Consider the following 22,023-nt stretch of genomic DNA (forward strand, 5'->3'; position numbering starts at 1 on the left):
CAACACATGTTTTTCTCTCTTATGAAAAAGAAAACATTGACTTCCCTAGAACTCAAGACTGCATATTGATTCGAAAACTCCAATCAATTCTTCCGAGCTTTTCTACCAAACAAATCATTTGGTAGAAACAGGTTCCCATCGATTTGATATCACAATAGTATTGAACTTCTGAGAAACAAATCATTCAGGTTCCCATTCAACAAATAATCCGACTAGCATAGAAGAACAGGCAAGGCAAGCCCAAAATCATTCAACTTCAAATTTAAATTAATCAGTTCTTGTGGAAGAAAGGATGACTTTTGGTCATTCTTTATTAAGGATACATCTTATGCCATCAATTGATTAAAAACATCAGCACACATGCAATGGCTATTCACGTATAAGATGCCTGACATTCAACATTTTATTAAAATTAATGAATCTATTAGCCATAAAATTGAATTTTGTCTAATGAGGTAGTGTTTTAGTAAAACAACAACCGAAATGGGAGATTAAACCTCCAACCTCAAAGGAGGGAGTGTGTGCCAAATCCAGCTTAACATTTCACTTATGAGTTTGACATGTCAAATAGAGCATTAAACTTCCAATCTTGTGTTCAATAAGTTCGTGAATGTAAATAAATATTGCATAGGTCAATGACTTATGAGCACATAATTGAATGCTTGAGAACTTATTAGACATAAAATCAAATGTTTAGGAATTAATTCCTTTTAGTCTTTTAAAGTTTAGATACTTATTAAATACAAGAATCAAAAATGAAAGAAAGAGACCTAGTAGACCTTTTTAAAGCTTAAGGCACTATTTGACACAAACTTGGAGATATTTGTAATTTAACCTTTAAACTTCCAAAGTATTCAGCTTATGTTTCAGAAGTCCACCTGTAGTCAGCTTTTGTCATATCTTATGCAAACTGAAACACAGGGCAATAAAGGAGTGAAAGATATTGAACTTTTCCCTAAAGGAAACAGAGAACAAAATTTCAGAACATCCAAGCCAAATTTAAAATAAACTGGATCAAATAGCCAAAGAGAAACTCTAGTTCTTTCTTCACCTTAAACTCATTTGAAACACGAAATATACAACCACTTGGGGAAGGGGAGGGGGGTTTAAGATGGTGGAAATAACAAGCTACAGGTTAAACACAAAACATGACTGCTCAGTCAAAAAAGACTCCCCCACACGATTCGGTACACAAGATCATTTCATGTTTCTCTAGCCCATAACTTTATCTTCCTAGTAAACAGCAACTACAAGAACTTTAGAGATATCATGAAGTAAAAATGTGCTTCACTGCACTGACACAAGCAAAAATGCCACATTTCTGTTATTCATGGAGTGATTTTAAAGACATAATCGAACTTGCGGATATTGATAATACTCTCAAATTTTAACACAAAACGACATACCAGTAAGCTCTCCAACACCTGAAATGTTAACTTATTCTGAATCTGATGAGTCTGATCTCGTACTTTGTCGTACACTTCTCCTAGTTTGTACACTAGATTTTGAAGCATTTATGGATGATTCACCTTCATGGAAGATGACTTGACATTTTGCCAATCTATCTTCCAATTCCTCTGTGCTGAATTCGTCAGTTCCACCAAGCTCATCAAATCCTACCTGATGGATTCACATGAGAGAGGGTAATGTTAATAAAAACAACCATAATTCAGTAATCAATGGTGTATTATCATAACGGACATACCACGTAGTCATCTACTTTTGCATTCTTGATCAGAGCAAGGGTTGGAAGAACAACAATCTTCAACTTCTCAGCCAGAAATGGACTTTTCTCAGCATTAATTTTTACAAAACGTGTCTCAATATGTTGCTTTGCCAAAATGCTCAAGTGCTTGTCCATAACCTGTAATTTGTGTGAAAATACATTGTTCACCTTAATGCCCCAAGCTTTAAAGCAACAATTGCTATTTAAAACTAAGAAAACAACCTTAAATTAGGAACAATTATTATTTTAAAAAAATTTTAAGGAACAACCCAGCTGACCCTACAATATTTGGGTGTCAAGAAAACTCGTAGAATAATAAATTCTAGGTAGTTTTCAATAGTCTTGCTTCTATACCTATAATATGTTGCAATATTTTAGAACAAAATTAAATATGTCAAAGCATGTGAGATTTATAGGATGAGTCCTCTGGCAGCATCCTCAGGGTTAAATCATGGATCATCATTTATAACTAAGTTGAGACTTTTTTTCTCTTTTTCTTTTTTTTTAGTGCAACTAAGTCGGGAACTTGATAGCTATATGCTGTATGGATACAATGAAAAGGATCAAAATCTATTGCACACTAAAACAAGTCTCATTATTGAGAAAAACCACATTAACAAGAGCCATGAGCCCTAAGAAGTGCAAGAACATCTTTTCAATCAGTGCATTTTCATTTGAAAAATATTATCATTTGGCCATCATTCGCGTATTTCTATTGATTTCAACTTTTTCAATAATATACAAGACACATTAACAATGGTTGAACAAGAGGGAAAAGAAAAAGACCAGATGAATCAATAAAAATGAACTCATTTCTCGTATTCATGGGTATATTTGATCATTGCACTAATTGGCAGACACTGTAAAAATATGCAAGAGATTGCAAAACAATTCCTGCATTCCTGGAATGTTCAATTTCCCAAAAGTTACAAAATTCTCCGACTTAGACAATCAAGTGGGGAAAAATATACAAGAAACATACAGAATCAATCGACAACTGACGAAATAAACTAACTGAAAGAACCTAACCTTGCAGGGCCAATTTTCACGGTAAAAGTGGCAGACCACACGATCGCTAGCCTTGACAACGGAGAAGAAGTCCTTCTCGACGGGAATCTCAGAGTATTCGCCGTGGCCAAGAGAGATCCATCGATTCCGCTTCTCCGCCATCTTCTTCATCTGCTGCAATCTTCGCTCCCTCAAAGCCTCCAGATCGTCGAGGTCGAGACGATCTAGCGCTTGAATTTCTTCATCAATCTTATCCTCCACGGCCTTCGCCACCGTCAGCACCTGCTTCTCCAATATCTGCACCAAGGAAAAAAAAAAAAAAAGATCAATCATCCACAAACAGCAACAGAAATAGTGTTATACCAATAGAAAGGCCGGAACAGTGCCTCTTGAACTTTCGAATTCTCCATTTTCTACAAGTTGGAAGATGATTCCCTTGCAAAATGTTCCGACAGGTTTCGAGAGTTTCGAAGCAAAATCAACCTGTCGCATAACAAAATACAATCCAAACGGCAGATTGGAAAGAAGAGACATAGATACCAAAACTGAATTCGCTCAGCAAAGAACAAAATCGGATAATTCAAACATAGAGCTAATAAGCGAAATAAGTTGCCTCATTACCAGACCAAAGGAAGAATATGGAAGAGAAACTTACCTGAAGTTCACGAACGTGAACAATGGACAAAGAGAATTTGACAACGCTGCAGAATCAACAGAGAAAGAAGAACGGCCAAACAAACAGAAACAGATCAAGGGACGAAGAGGGAGAGGAGAGCAGATCCGGGAGTGAAGCCCCAACCCCCCTTTTTCTTCCTTCTTCCAAAATGAAAAATTCAAAATTGAATGGATTATTTTATTAAAAATACGAAAATGCCAGGAAAAATAGTAATAATAATAATAAATAAATAAATCTTTTAGTTTTCATCCTCCAAAACTAACACGTTTCTACACTAATAATCTTTTTAGTCCTCAATCGAGATAGATCCTCAGATTACATGAAAATGTTGTAACTTTCCTTTTCGTTCACCCATGAAAATACATTTTACTTCTACTTCAAAACCAAATATTTGTTTCTTCTAGAAAGAATCAAACGACAATAGCAACCAAAATTCACAAAGTCTGTCAAACACGTGAAATGTTTTGTGTTCTAACTTCTCAACTTGATTTGTTGCATTTTTTTACTCGTAGGGTAACCTATTAACTTGAAACGTTATCTCCATTTTGTAACTATCTGAAGTTTAGATTTTTGTTTTTTTTTAATAGAATGAAAATGTTTATGGCGTGTTGTTTCTTTTAGTTCTTGGGACTATCTAATGCTTTTACATACACATGTTGCTATATTTTGGGTGAGTTTATGGTTATGGAGTTGTGTGTTGGATTATTAGAGGAAGAAAAATCATAGTTCAGCATGGATCAACTTGAATCTCTCTCGAGATTACATAAATTTAACTCGAGTTTATGTAATCTCTCTCGAGATTGGTCTAGAGATTGAGTTCTATAATACATTCTATTTCATTCTTGGTACCATATTTGACGAGATTTGAACCGCGACTAAAAATAGAATGTGTTTTAGATGAATCTCATGGCATGCCCAAGTTTGAGAGAGGTATGAGATTTAAAGGTGTATGTTTACTGTTTTTAATCTAGTTCTAATCGGTTGGGATCTACTTTGAGATTAAATGGATATCTATTATATTTGTCAATTTTGCATGAGGTTTATGATTGCTTATGAGTTTATTTTGTTTTTTCATTTGTTTTATAGATGGCTAAAAACTTGATAGACCAATGGGTTGTTTGGGGCACTGAGTTGAGATAAAATATCTAAAGTTCATATGTTGTGTTTGTGGTACAGAATTGAGTTTATATGTCTAAGGTATTTAGTGCAATTTTTTGAATTCTAACTAGTTTACATTTATGATTAATATTTTTGTTTTGAAACTTTTTTATTTAATAATTCTACCCATCTTTGTTTGAATAAAATATGGATTGTAATTTTTTTCTTTTAATTTTTAAAGATTTTCTTTCTTTCTATTTTTCTTTCTTTCTTAGTAATGAACAACAACCTACCCACTACATTTCTTGCAGAATATGGTTAAATAAAATGAGAAACCAAAAAGAAATCAAATTTTTTTATTTCTAATTTTTCTTCTTGAATTTCATCATCATTTTTTTCTTTTTTTTTTTTCTTCTTCTTCTTGTTGCTATGTACTTTTACTTTGTCATGACTTTTTTTTCTTCTTCTTATTGTTGCTCTGTATTTTTACTCTATCATGACTTTTTTTTTGTTTAAATCTTTTTTGGTCTTCAAACTTTGAATAATGTTCTATTTTGGTCTCTAGACTTTTAAAAATGTTCATTTTAGTCCCTAAACTTTGAATATTGTTTTATTTTGGTCTTTAAACTTTTAAAAATGTTCAATTTAATCCTAAACTTTTAAAAATGCATTTTTTGGTCCCTGTTATATTAAGATTTTGTTAACTCTTTAATAAAATGATGAGGTGACCGATGATTAGGCTACCAAATAAGTTAGCTAAACTAAAAAATCTAAAGTTTCAATTTTGAAGATGGCAAAGTAGGAGAATTTAAAAGACATTTTTAGTTCAAAATTTTGGTTATTCAGTATTTTGGCATGTTGGATGTTGGTATTTTACTTCACATTCATCTTGCTCAATACATTTAGAGCCTAGTCATCTAAAGTTACAAGCTCCTTCACATTCCTATTGAAGAGTTAACATAATTTAGGGACTAGAATTAACACTTTTTAAAAGTTTAAGGACTAAAACAAACATTTTTTAAAGTTTAGGGACTAAAACAAACGTTTTTTAAAGTTCAACCTACAAGTCCATAAGGTCCCCTTGGTAGCTCAATGGATTCAAGTTGAGAATCAGTTTTTGGGTCGATTTGAAATGTTCAAATTAACAAGAATAAATTCAATTATATATGATATAATTAGTGTGATGTATGAGATACATTAAGTGGAGGATTATTGTAAATATGATTTATATTAAGTACCATAAAATAGAAAAATAACTATGGTTTGTATGTTTCAAGAGATGATATTAAAACTATAGGTTATAAATATAATATGGTAAGCTGGTTATCATATTTATTTATAATAAATTAATTATGTGATAATTAAATCTTTTTTCTCTAATAACCGATTGAGTGGGAGGTTATTGTTGGTTTTATGGTAATCGTGAGATAAAAGAAAAAATGTTTTCCTAAAATTAGAGAGTTGCCACTATGGCTCATGGAGAAAGCTATCAAGTGAAAATAGCGATAGCTATAGCAGAGACTAAACGATCGTGGAGTTTGACTATGCGATAGTTCATCAGCTGATCGTAGCTAAACGATCGTGTGGCTTTGTCAATACGATAGGTTGTCATTTACTACACGATCCAGCACATCATCTATACGATAGACAATTTTCTATCTCCCACTTGTTCGATCATCTACACGATTGTTGTCTTCCAGTCTCTACCTCTAACCATGATCATACAGAGCCCGCAACTTCTGGATTCTCACACCAAGAATACCAAGGTAACTATTGTGGTGGTGTCCTTGCTCACTTGATGAATCGAGTGTGATTCGATTGGTTCGTGGAGGCCATTCGTTGGGTTTATGATTGTTGTGTTCGTGGTGTGCACCAGTCATTCCATTCGAGGGTTGTGTGGCTGTTCTTGGACACTTGGAGATTGATTGAGGGAGTTTGAAGAATGATTCTTCAAAGGTACGCATACTCTATCCCTTGATGTTCTTGTTAGCATGCTGTAATTTCGTGTTGTGCATGACCTGTTAGTTTCCGTTCTTGTACTATAATTTTTTATGTTCAATTTCAAATGAAATTTGGAACGATCCTTACACTGCTCATAGAAATCCTCATGTTTAATTTCCTTCAATTGGTATCAGAGACAGGTTGTTCTGATATTCCAGATTTCACTTTTGTTTTGAACTTCCTTTTACAGCCGAGGTGGGTTTTCTGCATTGCGTTTAAGTATTAAATGCGTTTTTGGAGGAGTTGATGAATGTTTACGGGTTAATTGCCTCTGTTTAAAGATTTCTTTTCGATTACAAAGTGTTAATTTGTAAGGGTCCCTGATTTTTTGGCATAATTAAAAACAATCGAGTTTGCAATTCAAAGTGTTTGAGTTTGTTAAGTCATTCATGATGAAGTTTCAAGGCATGGAGATGTGGTTCTCATCGCGAAAGAAGACCAAAAGTTGGTCGTATCGTGTAGCCTCAGGTAAACGATAGTTGAGTTTTTACTAAATGATCGTGTAGAAAACTTTTGTTCGATCGTGTAGTATTTACTAAACGATGGGGTAAAGCGTTTACTTTATCGCATAGCATTGGTTGCTCAATCACGTGGATGCTGGAGGTAAACGATTGAATAAAAATATTTGATGTTCATCATTTAATAAAAGGTGTGTGCACTAAATGATCGTGTAGTTAGCATGCTTCATGCATAGTCACTGACTACACGATCACGTGGTATGCGATACCTCGCACTTGCTCAGCGATCGTTTAGACAATTGTGCTTCACCGCATCGTTGTCATTTAGATGATTGTTTAAGGCTTGCGTTGCAAGATGCATGCTACACGATCGCGTACCTCATGCTTCATCGCATAGTCAAGGTACACAATCGTTTAGCTCAGGAAGCGTTGGTAAACGATTAAGTAGAATGTTTACTCTTTCGTGTAGGCGATCACAAGAAGATTGTTACACGATCAAGGAGACATGGACTTCGCCCAGATGGTTCAATACCAGGTTCGCCTATTTGAACCGAAGACTCCTTGCTATTTGTAATAGTTAACTTAGTTTTTTAGGATTTGAGGCTAATTATCTCGGTTCATCAACTTTTACTTAATATACATGAGATGTATGTGGTTTATATGGCATAATGTATGACATATAAATTTAAAACCCACCTTAGGTTATGCAATTATTCATGCATCATATATTATAAGTGTTATAATATAGTTTGTGGCATGATGAAACTACAAGAAAGCATGCGCATGAATCATGAAATATAAGAGTTATATTTATGAATGCAGTAAGTATATTCATGCATCATTTTTATATTATAAGAGTTATAGTATAAGGGTGTATGGAAGCATGTATGCTTGGTTCATTGCTTGGTTGTATAAGTGTTATATAAAAGTAGCAATGAATGAACAATACATGGAGCATGAAATTTAGGCTAATGTATAATAGTTATGAATGCCTTGTCTGTGTTTACTTCGCGTTGTGGTTGGTTTTGGTTATTTTTGTTATAAGCGTTATAATGGAAATTAGAACTAAAATAAATAAGAAAAAGTTGCATGCGAACTTAGGTGAACTCATGTTTTAAAAGAGTTTTAAAATTGGATTGAGATAGACCTAAGTTCAAGGTTCTAATGAGATTAGATACCTAAGTCTAATCTTTTTAAATCAGTATAATAGGATTAAATTGATTGACATAAAAGATTAAAATTGTATTAAATCTATCTATAAGGGACCTTTTGTCTAAGGTGGGTTCTGTTTAGGCTGGGGTATTTAAGCTGACAGAAACGAAACACCCCTACCTGGAAACCTACCTGGAAAGGTGAATTAGATAGATTTTTTGCAAGCATGCAACAGATGATCAAAGACTTCGTTAAATAGTTTAATGGATGATGATTAAAAGTTATTCAACTTTCCAAGGTAAGAGTTACTCTTGGGCAAACCTAAACAGTCACTTAGTTAAAATCCTTAGCCATGTTTTTTCTAAGTAAACTAACCCTAGGTTATAAAATACTCAGTGGGAGGAAGAGATATATATGATATGTCAATGATTCCACTCACATTTCTCCCTGCATGTTCATGTTGTGAGATTCATGCTTGGCCTTGTGGTGCCCTGGGAGCATTCCCCTTCGGATGGTGTTTGTATGAGTCAATATCAAGGCAGACGGGAAGAGTATTTATAGTAAGTGGGTGAAGGGTGTGTGTCAACACGTCCTGCAGTCTCCTTCATTGGTTTGCACCTTGAGATCATTCTTGAGCTACCTCATGGCGCCTTGGGAGCGCCCCCCTTCGGATGGGTTTTGTGTAGTTGGTCAATATCAAGGTGAACCCCAGAAATGGATATGGTCACTTTGTTTTTTGCCCCAATTAGATTTTTTCCCTTTGGATTTGCTGCTTGGGGTAGAACTCTAGGGCCTAAAATGACGGGTCACACTTACAGGAAATTGTTAAACAAGTTAATGATTTCTTGACCAAATCAATGATGGCTAGTCGTTATAGGAACAAGAGTTGTCCTAGTATTAATGGCTGGTTGAGAATGTCTCAATTCAGAGAAGGGATAAATTGACCACCATTCAACGGCTTTTGTCCTAAACCTTTGAAGCGTCATTGAGAAACTAAATATCACAGGGGGTTCATTTGAGTTTTGCTAAACCATATTGGATGTTGTGTTTTGTTGGGGTTGATGCCCTAAAGTCTCGTGTTCTGTCGTTTGTAAACAATTTGTACGAACGCTTGTGATGTATAATATATGATATTTTACTTCACTTATTGATTTTGCTCAGTTCAATGTTTTATTTTCTTTACCACAAACCAATAAACCGAAAATCCCTGATTATTTTTCTGTAACTTAAGCATGTATGTGGTGACATACAAGTGGATCATGTCTTAAGGGATAACCAAAATGGTCTGTAGTATATGGATATAGAAGGGAAACCTTATCCTAGTAAAGCTACGAATGCGGCTCGCTTTTTAGAATAGTTACAAATGTTGTAACTTATCACAGATGGTCTGATCTTGATCATTTGTGTAGGGGACATGCGAGCGGGGTCGTCCTATACAAAGAGTTTGTATAAGACCTGACCACGAAGTGTTAACGTCTCGTTATATAACATCGTTCATGATAGAGACTTCACTTCACTAGGATGACCATAGGTAACATGACCTCAATCCTGAGTGAGTTGAGAACTTCTGCCATTGAGGGCGATCCTTTGATTTGCATGGGTGTGAGTGGCCAGGCCGCCGACTCAAACCTACCACTTTGAGGATTCGTCTGATTTGGGAGCTAGAAACTCAGCTACACAAGATGAATTCACTCCTTCCCCGATACAGGGGTAAGTAGATAGATAGCTCCCTTAAGGGCTGATTCCAGGGCTTGAATGATGTGGCACCACACACCTTCTTTTGGTCCGAGAGGTATTCATACATAGTTGGACATGTTATATTGTTCATTAGAGGGATCAGTGGTACTTAAGGAGTGATAACTACAGGGGCAAAACAATAATTTGGCCCAGTTGTACTTACGAGCATCTGTGAAAGGTTATCGTACTCATTATTGATTATATCCGATGGATACAGAAATATATCTGTGGTAAGAAGAGTTCAACTGTCAGTATTTAGTGGAATGTCTGGCAGTTAACGGATGGTGGATCTTGTGGCTAAAGAGTTTAAGTCAGCTATTCACGTACCATTAAAGCTTCGAGCCATAGGTCTATAAGGTCTGCTTGGTAGCTTGAATAAATTAGAGAATCAATTTTTGGGTCAGTTTGAAATGTTCAAATTGACAAGAGAGAGTTCGATTATATATTATATAATTGAACTGGTTAACCATATATGATATGATTAACTAAATGTATGAGATACATTATTTTGGAGGAAATTGGATATAAATACGATTTATATCAAGTAGAGGAGAAAACACTATAGTAGATATATGATATCAAACTATAGGTTAAAAATATAATATGATTATATTCATTATTTAATTAATTAGGCGGTTATGAGATAACTGGCCAAGTATTTCTCCGGAATCGTGCGAAAGTGGGAAGTTCGGATTCAGTTCTTGTAACTGAAGAATAAAATGAAAATTGTTTTCATTTTGTATGAGTTACGTAAACACGTAAGAAAAATTGCTCAAGGTGTGTTTCTAAATGATTGCCTAACATTGACAGCCTATACGATAGTGCCCGTCTTTTTAAGTGATCACACACCTGCGCATTAAACGATCGCCCACGAGATCTAAAGGATCGCTTACGTTTTCTACACGATAGCTTAGGAACCGAGCAGAACTAAACGATCGCTTACCATTTGATAGACGATCGCTTAGCTAAACCTACACGATCGTGTACCCCAACCTAAATGACAAACACTCGACTATACGATAGTCATCTACTATCTACCACTTGCTTGTTCGTTTTACATGATCACTTTTCCTCCTTCCCTTTACCAATTCCACCAAAGTTCACCCTTTGGATTCTCACTTGGAGAATACTGAGGGCTTCGAATGGTGGTGTCGTCCCTGGTTGCTATTTGATCATGCGCTGCTAATCATGTAGACGACCGTGGTGCTGCTAAGCGACTGATTGTTGGACAATAAGAAGCGTGGGGGTTTGCTTCCACTAGACCGAGTTTGATTGAAAATTGTCTTCAACTAGTGGATTCTCACTTGGAGAATACCGAGGTCTTCGAATGGTGGTGTCGTCCCCGGTTGCTATTTGATCATGCACTGCTAATCATGTAGACGACTGTGGTGCTGCTAGGCGACTGATTGTTGGACGATAAGAAGCGTGGGGGTTTACTTTCGTTGGACCGAGTTTGATTGAAAATTGTCTTCAACCGGTAAGTCTCTCGGTCTTTTGTATTTATTTGTTAAATCATGTCAGTAATTAGTGTTACAATGCATATCTATTTGTTAGAATGTATGTGTGGTAATTTTGTCACAATGAAATCGGAAAAATCCGCTTCCGCTCATGGATACTCTTGTTTAAGTACTTCATGTTTTTCAACAAGTATTTGTTTAAAATCTAATGTAGGTCAGTATGTTTCTTTTTCAGCAACATGAATGTTTTTCCATTAAATGCCTCTAGTTTGACTGATTTCATATAGTGGAAAAATTCTGTTAGAACATATTTCATGGTAAACGACCTCGATTGTGTCATGGTTGAGGAGTGTCCTCAAGTCCCGACCCTTAATGCACCGCGAAATGTTCGTAATGCATATAAGGTGTGAATGAAGGCTAATTCATTGACTCGACTTCACATATTGGCTAGTATACCTGATGCTTTGGCTAGAAGGGTTAAGAACATGGTCATTGCACATGAGATCATGGACTCGTTGCAAGAATTTTTTTGAACGTCAATTCTTACTTTTTGAGCACAAAGGGATGGATGACAAAGAAACCAGTGGTGTCAGTTCCCAAGATAACCTCCAAGAAGAGAAAGCAAGTGTTGTTGACTCTATTAAAGTTCATTGATGAGAAGTGTTATCTGAATGGAACTTGGAGCTTATTTAGGTCTTGATACTGATCCCACTACTCTTTAAAAGAGGAGGAAGTCTAAAGACAGTAAATATGATTTATTGGTCTTACAGACGTGTTTGGTAGAGAATAATGATTCTTCCTAGATCCTTGATTCGGGTGCTACTAACCATGTTAATTCTTCCTACCAAGGATTTAATTCTTGGTAAATGTTTTAACAAAGAGAGTTGACTCTTCAAGTCAGTATTGGTAAGGTTGTTTCAGTTGTTGCTGTAGACAGGCTGAAGTTATTTTTAGACAAGAAACGTTATCTGTTACTGGATAATGTTTTTATAATTCTTTATATCAAGAGGAACTTAATCTCGGTTTCATGTCTCATTGAAAAAGGTTATATCGTCTCATTTTCAAGAATGGTATGGAGATTGGTTTTGATTCAATGGAAAATAACTTATATATAGTAAGGTCGTTAGTCATAAAAGCCTTGCTTAATACTAAAATGTTTAGTACGACAACAATAGTTAAAAGACTAAAGGTTTATCCTAAGGAATACACCTATTTTTGGCATCTAAGGTTAGGTCACATAAGCCTCAATAGGATTGAGCAGTTGGTGAAATGTGGACTTCTAAAAAGTTTAGAAGAAAACTCCTTGTTGGTGTGTGAATCATGCCTTGAAGGCAAGATGAACAAACGATCTTTTACTGGAAAGGTTATAGAGTAAAGGAAACCTTGGAGCTTATACATTCAGACCTCTGTGATCCGATGAGTGTTAGAACTCGAGGTGGGTATGAATATTTCATCTCTTTCATAGACGATTATTCAAGGTATGGGTATCTCTACCTAATGCAACGTAAGTCTGAAGCTCTAGACAAGTTCAAGGAGTATATGGCTGAAGTTGAAAACTTGTTAGGTAAAAAGATAAAACACTACGATCTAATCGTGGTGGAGAGTATATGGACCTCAAATTCCAGAACTATATGATAGAACATGGAATTATGTCTCAACTCTCGGCCCCAGGTACACCTTAGCATAATGGTGTATCAGAAAGGAGAAATAGAACCTTATTGGACATGGTTCGGTCTATGATGAGTTATGCTCATCTTCTAAACTCGTTTTAGGGATTTGCAGTGGAGACTGCATGTTACATTCTGAACAACATTCCCTCAAAAAGTCTTTCTGAAACACCTTTTGAGTTGTGGAGAGGCCATACAGGTAGTTTAACCCACTTAAGGAAACGAGGGGTGCTTGTGACTAACCCGAAGAAGTTGGAACCACATTCGAAAGTTTTCCTCTTTGTAGGCTACCCCAAGGAAATGAGGGGGGGATACTTCTATGATCCAAGTGAGAACAAAGTGTTTGTGGCGACAAATGCTATCTTCTTGGAAGAAGACCACATCAGGGATCATAAATTACGAAGTAAGCTTGTTTTACATAAGATTTCTAGTGGGACTACTGAAGGTTTAACAAGATTTGTTGAACAGACCGATAGATCAACAAGAGTTGTTGAGGTCGGTTTATCTAATCAACCATCTTAAGAGTTCAGACTGCCTCGACGTAGTGGGAAGGTTATGAACCCACCAGAACGCTACATGGCCTTGACTGAAGTCTAAAACATCATTTATAATGATGGGGTCAAGGATCCATTGTCTTATAAGTAAGCAATTGAGGATGTTGACAAAGATGAGTGGATTAAAGTCATGAACCAGGAGAAGAATTCTATGTAATTCAATTAAGTCTGGGAGCTTGTAAATCAGCCTGATGGGGTAAGACCTATTGGGTGTAAGTGGATCTATAAGCGAAAACGAGGTGTAGATGGAAAGCTGCAAACCTTTAAGGCTAGACTCATGGAAAGGGGTTATACCCAGGTTAAGGGAGTGGACTATGAGGAAACTTTCTCACCTGTTGTCATGCTCAAGTCTATCAGGATACTTCTGTCCATAGCCACATTTTATGATTATGAGATATGGAAAATGGATGTCAAGACTGCCTTTCTTAATGGAAATCTTGAAGAGACCATCTACACAGCTCAACCAGAGGGATTCATTATTCTAGATCAAGAGCAAAGGGTTTGAAGCTTAATACGTCTATTTATGGGCTGAAACAAGCGTCTAGATTGTGGAATATTAGATTTGACAGTGTGGTCAAATCGTTTGGCTTTGATCAGAATGTTGATGAGCCTTGTGTTTACAAGAAGATCATCAATAGCTCAGTAGCTTTCCTAGTACTGTATGTGGATGATATCCTACTCATTGGGAAATGATGTAGGCTTTCTGACTGATATTAAAAGGTGGCTAGCCGCCCAATTCCAAATGAAAGATTTGGGAGAGGTGCAGTATGTTCTAGGGATCCAGATCATTCGGGATCGTAAGAACAAAAGGTTTGCCTTGTCTCAGGCATCGTACATTGACAAGATGTTGATCAAGTACTCGATGCAGAATTCCAAGAAGGGTTTATTACCTTTCAGGCATGGAATTGTTTTGTCTAAGGAACAGTGTCCTGAGACACCTCAAGAGGTTGGGGAGATGAGATGGGTTCCCTACGCATCGGTTGTTGGTAGCCTCATGTATGAAATATTATGTATTATACCTGACATTTGCTATGAAGTAGGGATTGTCAATCGATATCAGTCCAATCCAGAGTTAAATCACTAGACAACAATTAAAACGATCCTCAAGTATCTTCAAAGAACAAGGGACTATATGCTTGTGTATGGAGATAAGAATTTGATCCTTACAAGATACACATACTCTGACTTTCAGACTAATAGAGATTCTCGAAAATCGACATCAAGGTCAGTGTTCACTCTGAATGGAGGAGCTGTAGTATGGCGAAGCATCAAACAAGGATGCGTCGCAGACTCTACTATGGAAGCTGAATACGTAGTTTCTTGTGAAGTTGCTAAAGAGGTTGTTTGTCTTAGGAAGTTCCTTACCGGTTTGGAAGTTGTTCCAAATATGTCTTTGTCTATCATACTTTATTGTGATAACAGCGGGGCTGTGGCAAATTCTAAGGAACCTCGGAGTCACCAAAAAGGCAAGCACATAGAATGGAAATATCATTTGATCAGGGAGATTGCATCGCGGTGATGTGATTGTCACAAAGATCACGTCAGAGCACAACGTTGCTAATTCGTTTACAAAAGCTCTCACAGCTAAAGTGTTTGATGGTCTACGGGATATACGGCACCTTGTCTAGGACAAGTGGGAGATGTTACTAGGGTATAGAGTATGCCCTAGTTTATTGTATTTCGTATTGTTTTGTATTGTACATTAGTCTCCCGAGGCTTTAGACAAGTGGGAGATTGTTGAGATTGGTATCCTAAATCTCCTGGTAGTCTTGTAGTTTGTCAACATTTAGTAAACATATTGTTATTAATAAAATAAGTGTTATTTTATAAGCATTTACTCAATCCAATAAACTAAGATCCGTTGTTATTTTATGTAACTTAAGCATGTAGTGGAGACATACAAGTGGATCATGCCTTAAGTAATAACCTAAATGGTCTGTAGTAGATGGATAAAGGAGGGATACCTTATCCTGGTGACACTATAGATACGACCCGCTTTGTAGATGTTACAAGTGTTGTAAAGTGCTACAAATGGTCTGATCCTAACCATTCATATGGAGACATGCGAGCGGGGGTATCCTATACAAAGAGTTTGTATAAGACCGGACCACAAAATGATTAGTCTCTTTATATAATGTCGTTGATAATTGAGACTTACATTTTACTAGAATGACCATAGGTGACATGACCTTAATCTTGAGTGAATTGGGAACTCCTGCTCATGAGGGTAGTCCTTTGATTTGTATGGGTGAGAGTGGCCAGATTGCCACCTCAACAAGCCTACCATTTTAGGGATTCGTCTGATTGAGGAGCTAGGAACTCAACTACATAAGACGAAATTTACTCCTTCCCCGAAGCAGGAGTAAGTAGATAAATTGCTCCCTTAAGGACTGATTCCAGGTCTTGAATATAGTGGCCACACCTTCTCTTAGGAAGAAAGGACTCAGTCATAGTAGGACTATGACTTATTGTTCATTAGAGGAATCAGTGGTACTTAAGGAGTTAGATGTAACTATAGGGGTAAAACAGTAAATTGATCCAACTGTACTTATGAGCGTTTTGTGAAGGGTCATCGCACTATTGATTGGTTATATAGACACATAAATATATCTGTAGTGCGAAGAGTGCAGCTGTCAGTCTTTAGTGGAGTGATCGACAGTTAATGGATGGTGGATCTCGTGATTAAAGAGTTTAATCAGTTATTCACGTACTGCTAGAGCTTCAAGCTTCAAGTCCATAAGGTTCCCTTGGTAGCTCAATGGGTTCAAGTTGGGAATAGATTTTGGGTTAGTTTGAAGTGTTCAAATTAACAAGAGGGAATTTGATTATATGTGATCTAATTAAATTGATTCAATTATATACGATATAAATGATATGGTGTATTTGATACATTGTAGGAATTAATATAAATATGATTTATATTAAATGCCATAAAATAGAAAAATAACTATGGTTTATATGTTGCATATGATACAATATTAAAACAATATGTTATAAATATAATATGATAAGTTAGTTATTATATTTATTTATAATATATTAATTATGTGATAATTAATTATTCTTTTTCTTAATAACCAACTTGAGTGGGAGGTTATTTGCAGTTTATGGTAACTGTGAATAAAAAGGAAAATGGTTTTCCAAATCAACTGAAGATTCATTTGTATCATCTAATAATAGAAAAAACTATCGAGTAAAAGAGTTTTACTAAACGATAGTATCTCACAGCCTAAACGATCAAGTATCAAGTTTACTATATGATAGTTATTCGTTACTACATGATCGAGTAGCAAATCTATATGATAGCCTTCTTCTTACTACACGATCAAGTACCAAGTCTATGCGATAGACTTCTTCCTTCTCCCACTTACTCGATCGTCTACCTCATTCATTCCTCTAACCAAAGTCATATAGAGCCCACAACTCCTAGATTCTCACACCAAGAATACCAAGGTAACTCTTGTGGTGGTGTTCTTGTTCCGTTCGAAGGTCGAGGATTGAGTTGCACTTGATAGTGAGCTAGGATTCTTTAGTTCATGTAGTTGGCTATTCTGATCATTACGTTCGAGTTCTTCTTTGGACGCATTGGAGATTGATCGAGGGAATACTAAAAGGAGTTCTTCAAAGGTATTGTATTTGATTCCCTTGTTCATTCTTTTAAGAAACATGCTTGTAATTTATTGATTATGCATAAATTCTTCCGTTAGACTGTAATTGTTTGTGTTCTTTCTCAATGAGATTTGGAACGATCTGCTTCCGCTCACTAGTTCTCTATTTAAAGTTCCTTCACACCCAACTCCGACATGACACTCTTAAATACATATTTAATTCCCGTATGAAAGAATAGGCATTTGTATGAGAACATCTTCTAAACATGATGGTCCACTTTAACGTTGCTGAGATGAACGAGTCTGTCATCAACGAAACTAATTAGATTAGCTTCATCCTAGAGTCTGTACCTAAGAATTTCCTCCAGTTCTGTAGTAACGTTGTTATGAAAAATCTAGACTATAACCTAACCACCCTTCTTAATGAGTTACAGACTTATCAGTCCTTGATGAAAGTCAAGAAGTAGAAAAGAGAGGCAAATGTTGCCATTTTCAGAAAGAAGTTCCATGATGGTTTGAACTCCTGAATGAAGTCTATATCGTCTTCTTCTGACACCAAAAGGTGGAAGAAGAAGAAGGGAGGTCAAGGGAAAGCTAACCCTGTTGTGGCCCAAAAAGGCAAAAAGATCAAGGTTGCCAACGAAATCTACTTCCATTGCAACCAAAAGGGGCACTAGAAGAGGAATTGTCCCTAGTATTTCGTAGAAAAGAGGAAAGCCAAACAAGATAAATGTGATTTACTAGTACTGGAAACTTGGTTAGTAGAGAATGATGATTCAGCATGGATAATTGATTAAGGTGCCACTAATAATGTTTGTTCTTCTTTTTAGGGAATTACTTCCCAACAACATCTCATGATTGGTGAAATGATTATGTGTGTTGGAACTAGGCAAGTCATCTCAGTTGTAGCAGTGGGAGGCCTCCGATTACTTTTTACAAAAATCCTATTTATTATTAGATAATGTATATGTGGTTCCTGATTTAAAGAGGAACCTAATTTTTGTAAATGTCTGCTTGACAAAACTATTCTATTAATATTAATGTAAATAAAGTGGTTGTTTACAAGAATTGTGCTTTTATTTATTCAACAAACTTAGAAAGTAATCTTGATGTGTTGAGGCCATTCGTATCTAAGGCCCTTCTTCATACTGAAATGTTCAGAACTGCAGTAACTCAAAATAAAAGACAAAAAGTTTCTCCTAAAGAAAATGCCTAACTTTGGCACCTAAGATTAGGTCACATAAATCTCAATAGGATTGAGAGGTTGGTTAAGAATGAACTTTTAAGTGAGTTAGAAGAAAGTTCTTTACCAGTATATGAGTCATACCTTTAAGGCAAAGTGACTAAAAGACCTTTTACAAGAAAAGGTCGTAGAACCAAAGAACCTTTGGAACTTGTACATTTAAAGACCTTTGTGGTCCTATGAATGTTAAGGCAAGAGGAGAGTTTAAATATTTCATCTTTTTTATAGATGATTATACTTGGTATGGATATGTTTACCTGATGCAGCACAAGTGTGAAGCTCTTGAAAAGTGTTAGCTCTTGAAAAAAACTAATATTCTACCCTTAGTCCTACTATTATTGAGTGGTTCTTATGCATAATATGTCTATTTTGTAGGTAAGTTGATCCCGAGGAGCAAAATGGAGTAAAAATAGGAGTTGCATGCATCAAGTTGAAAGAAGTTAGAAAAATTACAAGTCTACCATCAAGGGCAACGTTGCAACCCTCCTTCGACCCTCGCGTGATGCTGAAATACAGTAGGCACCACTTTTAAAACAGGCACACAACGTTGTGATGCCCCTGCAATTCTCCAACGCGATGCTATAAGACAGAACCATCAGATACAGGGTAGTGTTGCAATGCTAGACAAGGGTGTCGTAACGCTACAATTAGCAACAGACTTGGTGCTTCCCCGCATGCACAATGTAGCGTTGAGTCAATGCCATGCCTCTTCCTCAACACTTGAAGTCTTCTTCGACAAGGGCGTCGCAACGCTCTTGGCAACGATCGACACTACGATCTTGGTATAAATAGAAATTTTATTTTCCAACTGAAGGAGAGGACGATTTTGAGCCGCAATTAGGAGTAAATTAGAGAGTTATTTTACCTGTTTTACAGAATTCTTTTTTCTTCCTTCAACTCTTTTCATTATACCTTTCAATTTCTCAAACATTGGTTGTTGATTCGAAGACGATGTAAGGCTAAGTAATCCCTATATCTTGTGAATAGTAGTTTAGTTCAAATTCTTAAGGATGTTAAATTGTTATTGTTGAAATCTATGAACTTTTGGGGGTGATTTGTGTTTATCTTGATGGAATTTGATAGGATTGATCTCACAAATCAATTTTATTAGATTCTTGTATGTGAATTTTGGACGACATCTTTGCATAAGTGTAAAATAGATCACGAGAACTAGGAATGCTTATGTCGGCTAAGACTTTTTTTGAACTCACACTTGTTTATCCTAATTTAGTTTCACCCAATTAATCATGCTATGGGTCTAGGCTTTCCAATTCATAGGGTGCCACAAGAACGTAACCCTATTCTTAAAGCGAATTAGTTTTAACATGGATCTCGCTTAGAAGGAAGTGTCTAAGAATAATTTTGGGTCAATTAGATTAAAACCCTTAATTGACTAATCGGGCTATTAGGTCTCACTAATTGGTTATGGAGTTCAACGAGTTCATATTGCCTTTTATATCCGATGAAAGAATTTGAAGCTAACTGATTATTCCTAATAGCTTTTTTATCAGTTAATTCAACCCAAATTCGTGTTCTGTTTTCATCTTGAACCTTACATTTATTGAATGTTGTCTTTTAATTTGCTTCTTTCACAAAAAAAAACCCCAGTTGCTTGGAATTCTTCAATTGACCTTGCTAGTTCGTAGTTTCCCTGTGGACTCGATCCCGTACTTACTACTTGTACTACTCATTTTAATATAGGTTTTATTCTTAGTGAACATATATCATTTGTTTAGTCATAAAATTGTAGGCAACAATGATTTAAAATCTCAGGTTGAACAAATTGGCATTGTTTCTGGGAAAACTTGGCAACTAGCTTAGGGAAATTCTTGAATTCTGAATAAAATCTTAAAAAAAGAAAGAAAGAAAGAAAGAAAGTGTGTGTGATTGATTTTCCTTTGGTGTATGACTCGCTCCTCTGGAGTCTAGAGATTAACTTTTTTTGCAGAAATCACTCGAAAGGAGAGGCGAATTTGAAGGGAGTGAAGAAGAGTAAGACCATGAGAAGAGTATCATCTTTTGACAATCAAATAGATGAAGAGGAAGAAGTTACTATGGGCAAAGTTCGAGAGAAAAATCTTATGGAGTTGGTGGAGCCAAACATGGATCAATAATCACTATACATCGTTTTTCTTGGGACTATTATGCTTTTTAAGCTCAAGCCTGACCTGATCAATCTGTTACTTGTCACAAGGGAATTCCAGGTGAGAACCTACACAAACACATAAAGGATTTTCATATGGTGTGCTATGGTATGCGACCACATGGGGTCACAGAAAAAGACCTGAACCTTAGGGAATTTTCTTTTTTTTATTAAAGGACGATGTTAAGGATTGGTTGTACTGCTTTCCCTTCGGGTCTACTATGACTTGGAATGATTTGAAAAAGAAATTTCTTGAAAAACATTTTCTGACTTCTAGAGTTAATACCATTAGAAAAGAAATTTGTGGTATAAAGCAAGATTTTAGGAAACCTTATATGAATACTGGAAGAGATATAAACGTTTATGTGCTAGTATTCCTCATCATCAGATTTCTGATAAGTTACTTTTCCAGTATTTTTATAGTGGTTTGCTCTCTAGTGATAGGAGTGCCATCGATCCGGTGGCAGGAGGAGCAAATTCTTTTCTGAATACTAAATTGAGTGATAATAAGGATTAATGAATCCAGAAAGAAAGACAAATTCTTTTCTCCTAAAAGAAAACTTGTCTTTGGCATTTAAATGAAATTTAAGGGTAGTTATCTAAGAGTTGGAGTTAAATTACTACTACCTATCAAAAGTCTTGCTTTTCGTGCAAGTGTGTCATTGAATCTTATTTAATGCAACTTAAGCCTTATTTTCTTTGAAATTTGCAAAATAAATTAGACTAAAGTTTAAGTCATTTAGGCAAGTCTATTGTGACATTATGATCAAATCATAATAATTTGTACAGGAAATGTATTGTACTATGCCTATTTGATAGAAATGAGAATAGATCTCAACTTCTAGCATTAGGTACAATTTGAATGAAATTGTTCTACAACAGGAGAAATGTGGCCTTGTTAAACTTAGTATATGTTGAGTACTTATTAAACATAATCCTAATCTTTTGAAAGTTACACTGATGCTAGACTCCACTAAGGACATGTAATAGAGATTGCAATTTTGAACATTATTTCCTCCAAAATGTTTGAGAATAAAATTTGGTTTATGGAAGTGTTGTAAAATTGGTTTACGACATTTTAGTATCTGGGTAAGTTGGGATACTTGTGTCAAAATGAATCCTTAAGAAATACGCTTAGCAAAATAAATGTTTGAAAATACACCCAAATGTCGGTAGTCCTTGAGAAGTTATAAAACGGCCTTTTGTACAATCAAAAATAAAATCATTTATTTGTGTGATAAATACTAGTTTTATTAGGAATGTCAAATGAAAGGTTGTGAACCTATAAAAAGGTAAAGTTGTATTTAGTTCCAAGTAAAACCACTTAATAGTTAACAAATGCTGTTAACCATTTATTTTCATTTGAAAGTCAAATTCTAAATTTCAACCGGATAAAGTCTTCATCATAGTGGGAGAGTTATGAGAGAACTCAACATTTATAGAGGCTTACTTGAAGTCTACATTGTCATATTAGATGACAAGATGAAAACTTTTA

At 35.7% G+C, this 22,023-nt stretch overlaps 1 protein-coding gene across 2 annotated transcripts; it reads right to left on the bottom strand.

Moving 5' to 3' along the window:
* Positions 1-651: 651 nt before the first annotated feature.
* Positions 652-3,609, bottom strand: LOC120088348 (thioredoxin domain-containing protein 9 homolog). Of its 2 annotated transcripts, XM_039045572.2 has the most exons (6): positions 3,390-3,609; positions 3,121-3,217; positions 2,756-3,031; positions 1,706-1,864; positions 1,407-1,620; positions 652-910 (listed from the first exon to the last, which is right to left on the bottom strand). In XM_039045572.2, exons 2-5 carry the CDS (start codon positions 3,142-3,144, stop codon positions 1,438-1,440), a joined length of 642 nt encoding a protein of 213 aa, XP_038901500.1. In that variant the 5' UTR covers positions 3,145-3,217; positions 3,390-3,609; the 3' UTR covers positions 652-910; positions 1,407-1,437. The 2 variants fall into 2 exon arrangements, with proteins under 2 accessions (XP_038901500.1, XP_090162046.1); XM_090305920.1 differs by lacking the exon at positions 652-910 and having other exon boundaries at positions 1,020-1,620.
* Between the last annotated feature and the right edge of the window lie 18,414 nt (positions 3,610-22,023).

The sequence above is a fragment of the Benincasa hispida genome, chromosome 10 (assembly GCF_027475165.1).
Source record: "Benincasa hispida cultivar pf3 chromosome 10, pf3_genome.v1.1, whole genome shotgun sequence".
Lineage (NCBI taxonomy): Eukaryota > Viridiplantae > Streptophyta > Magnoliopsida > Cucurbitales > Cucurbitaceae > Benincasa > Benincasa hispida.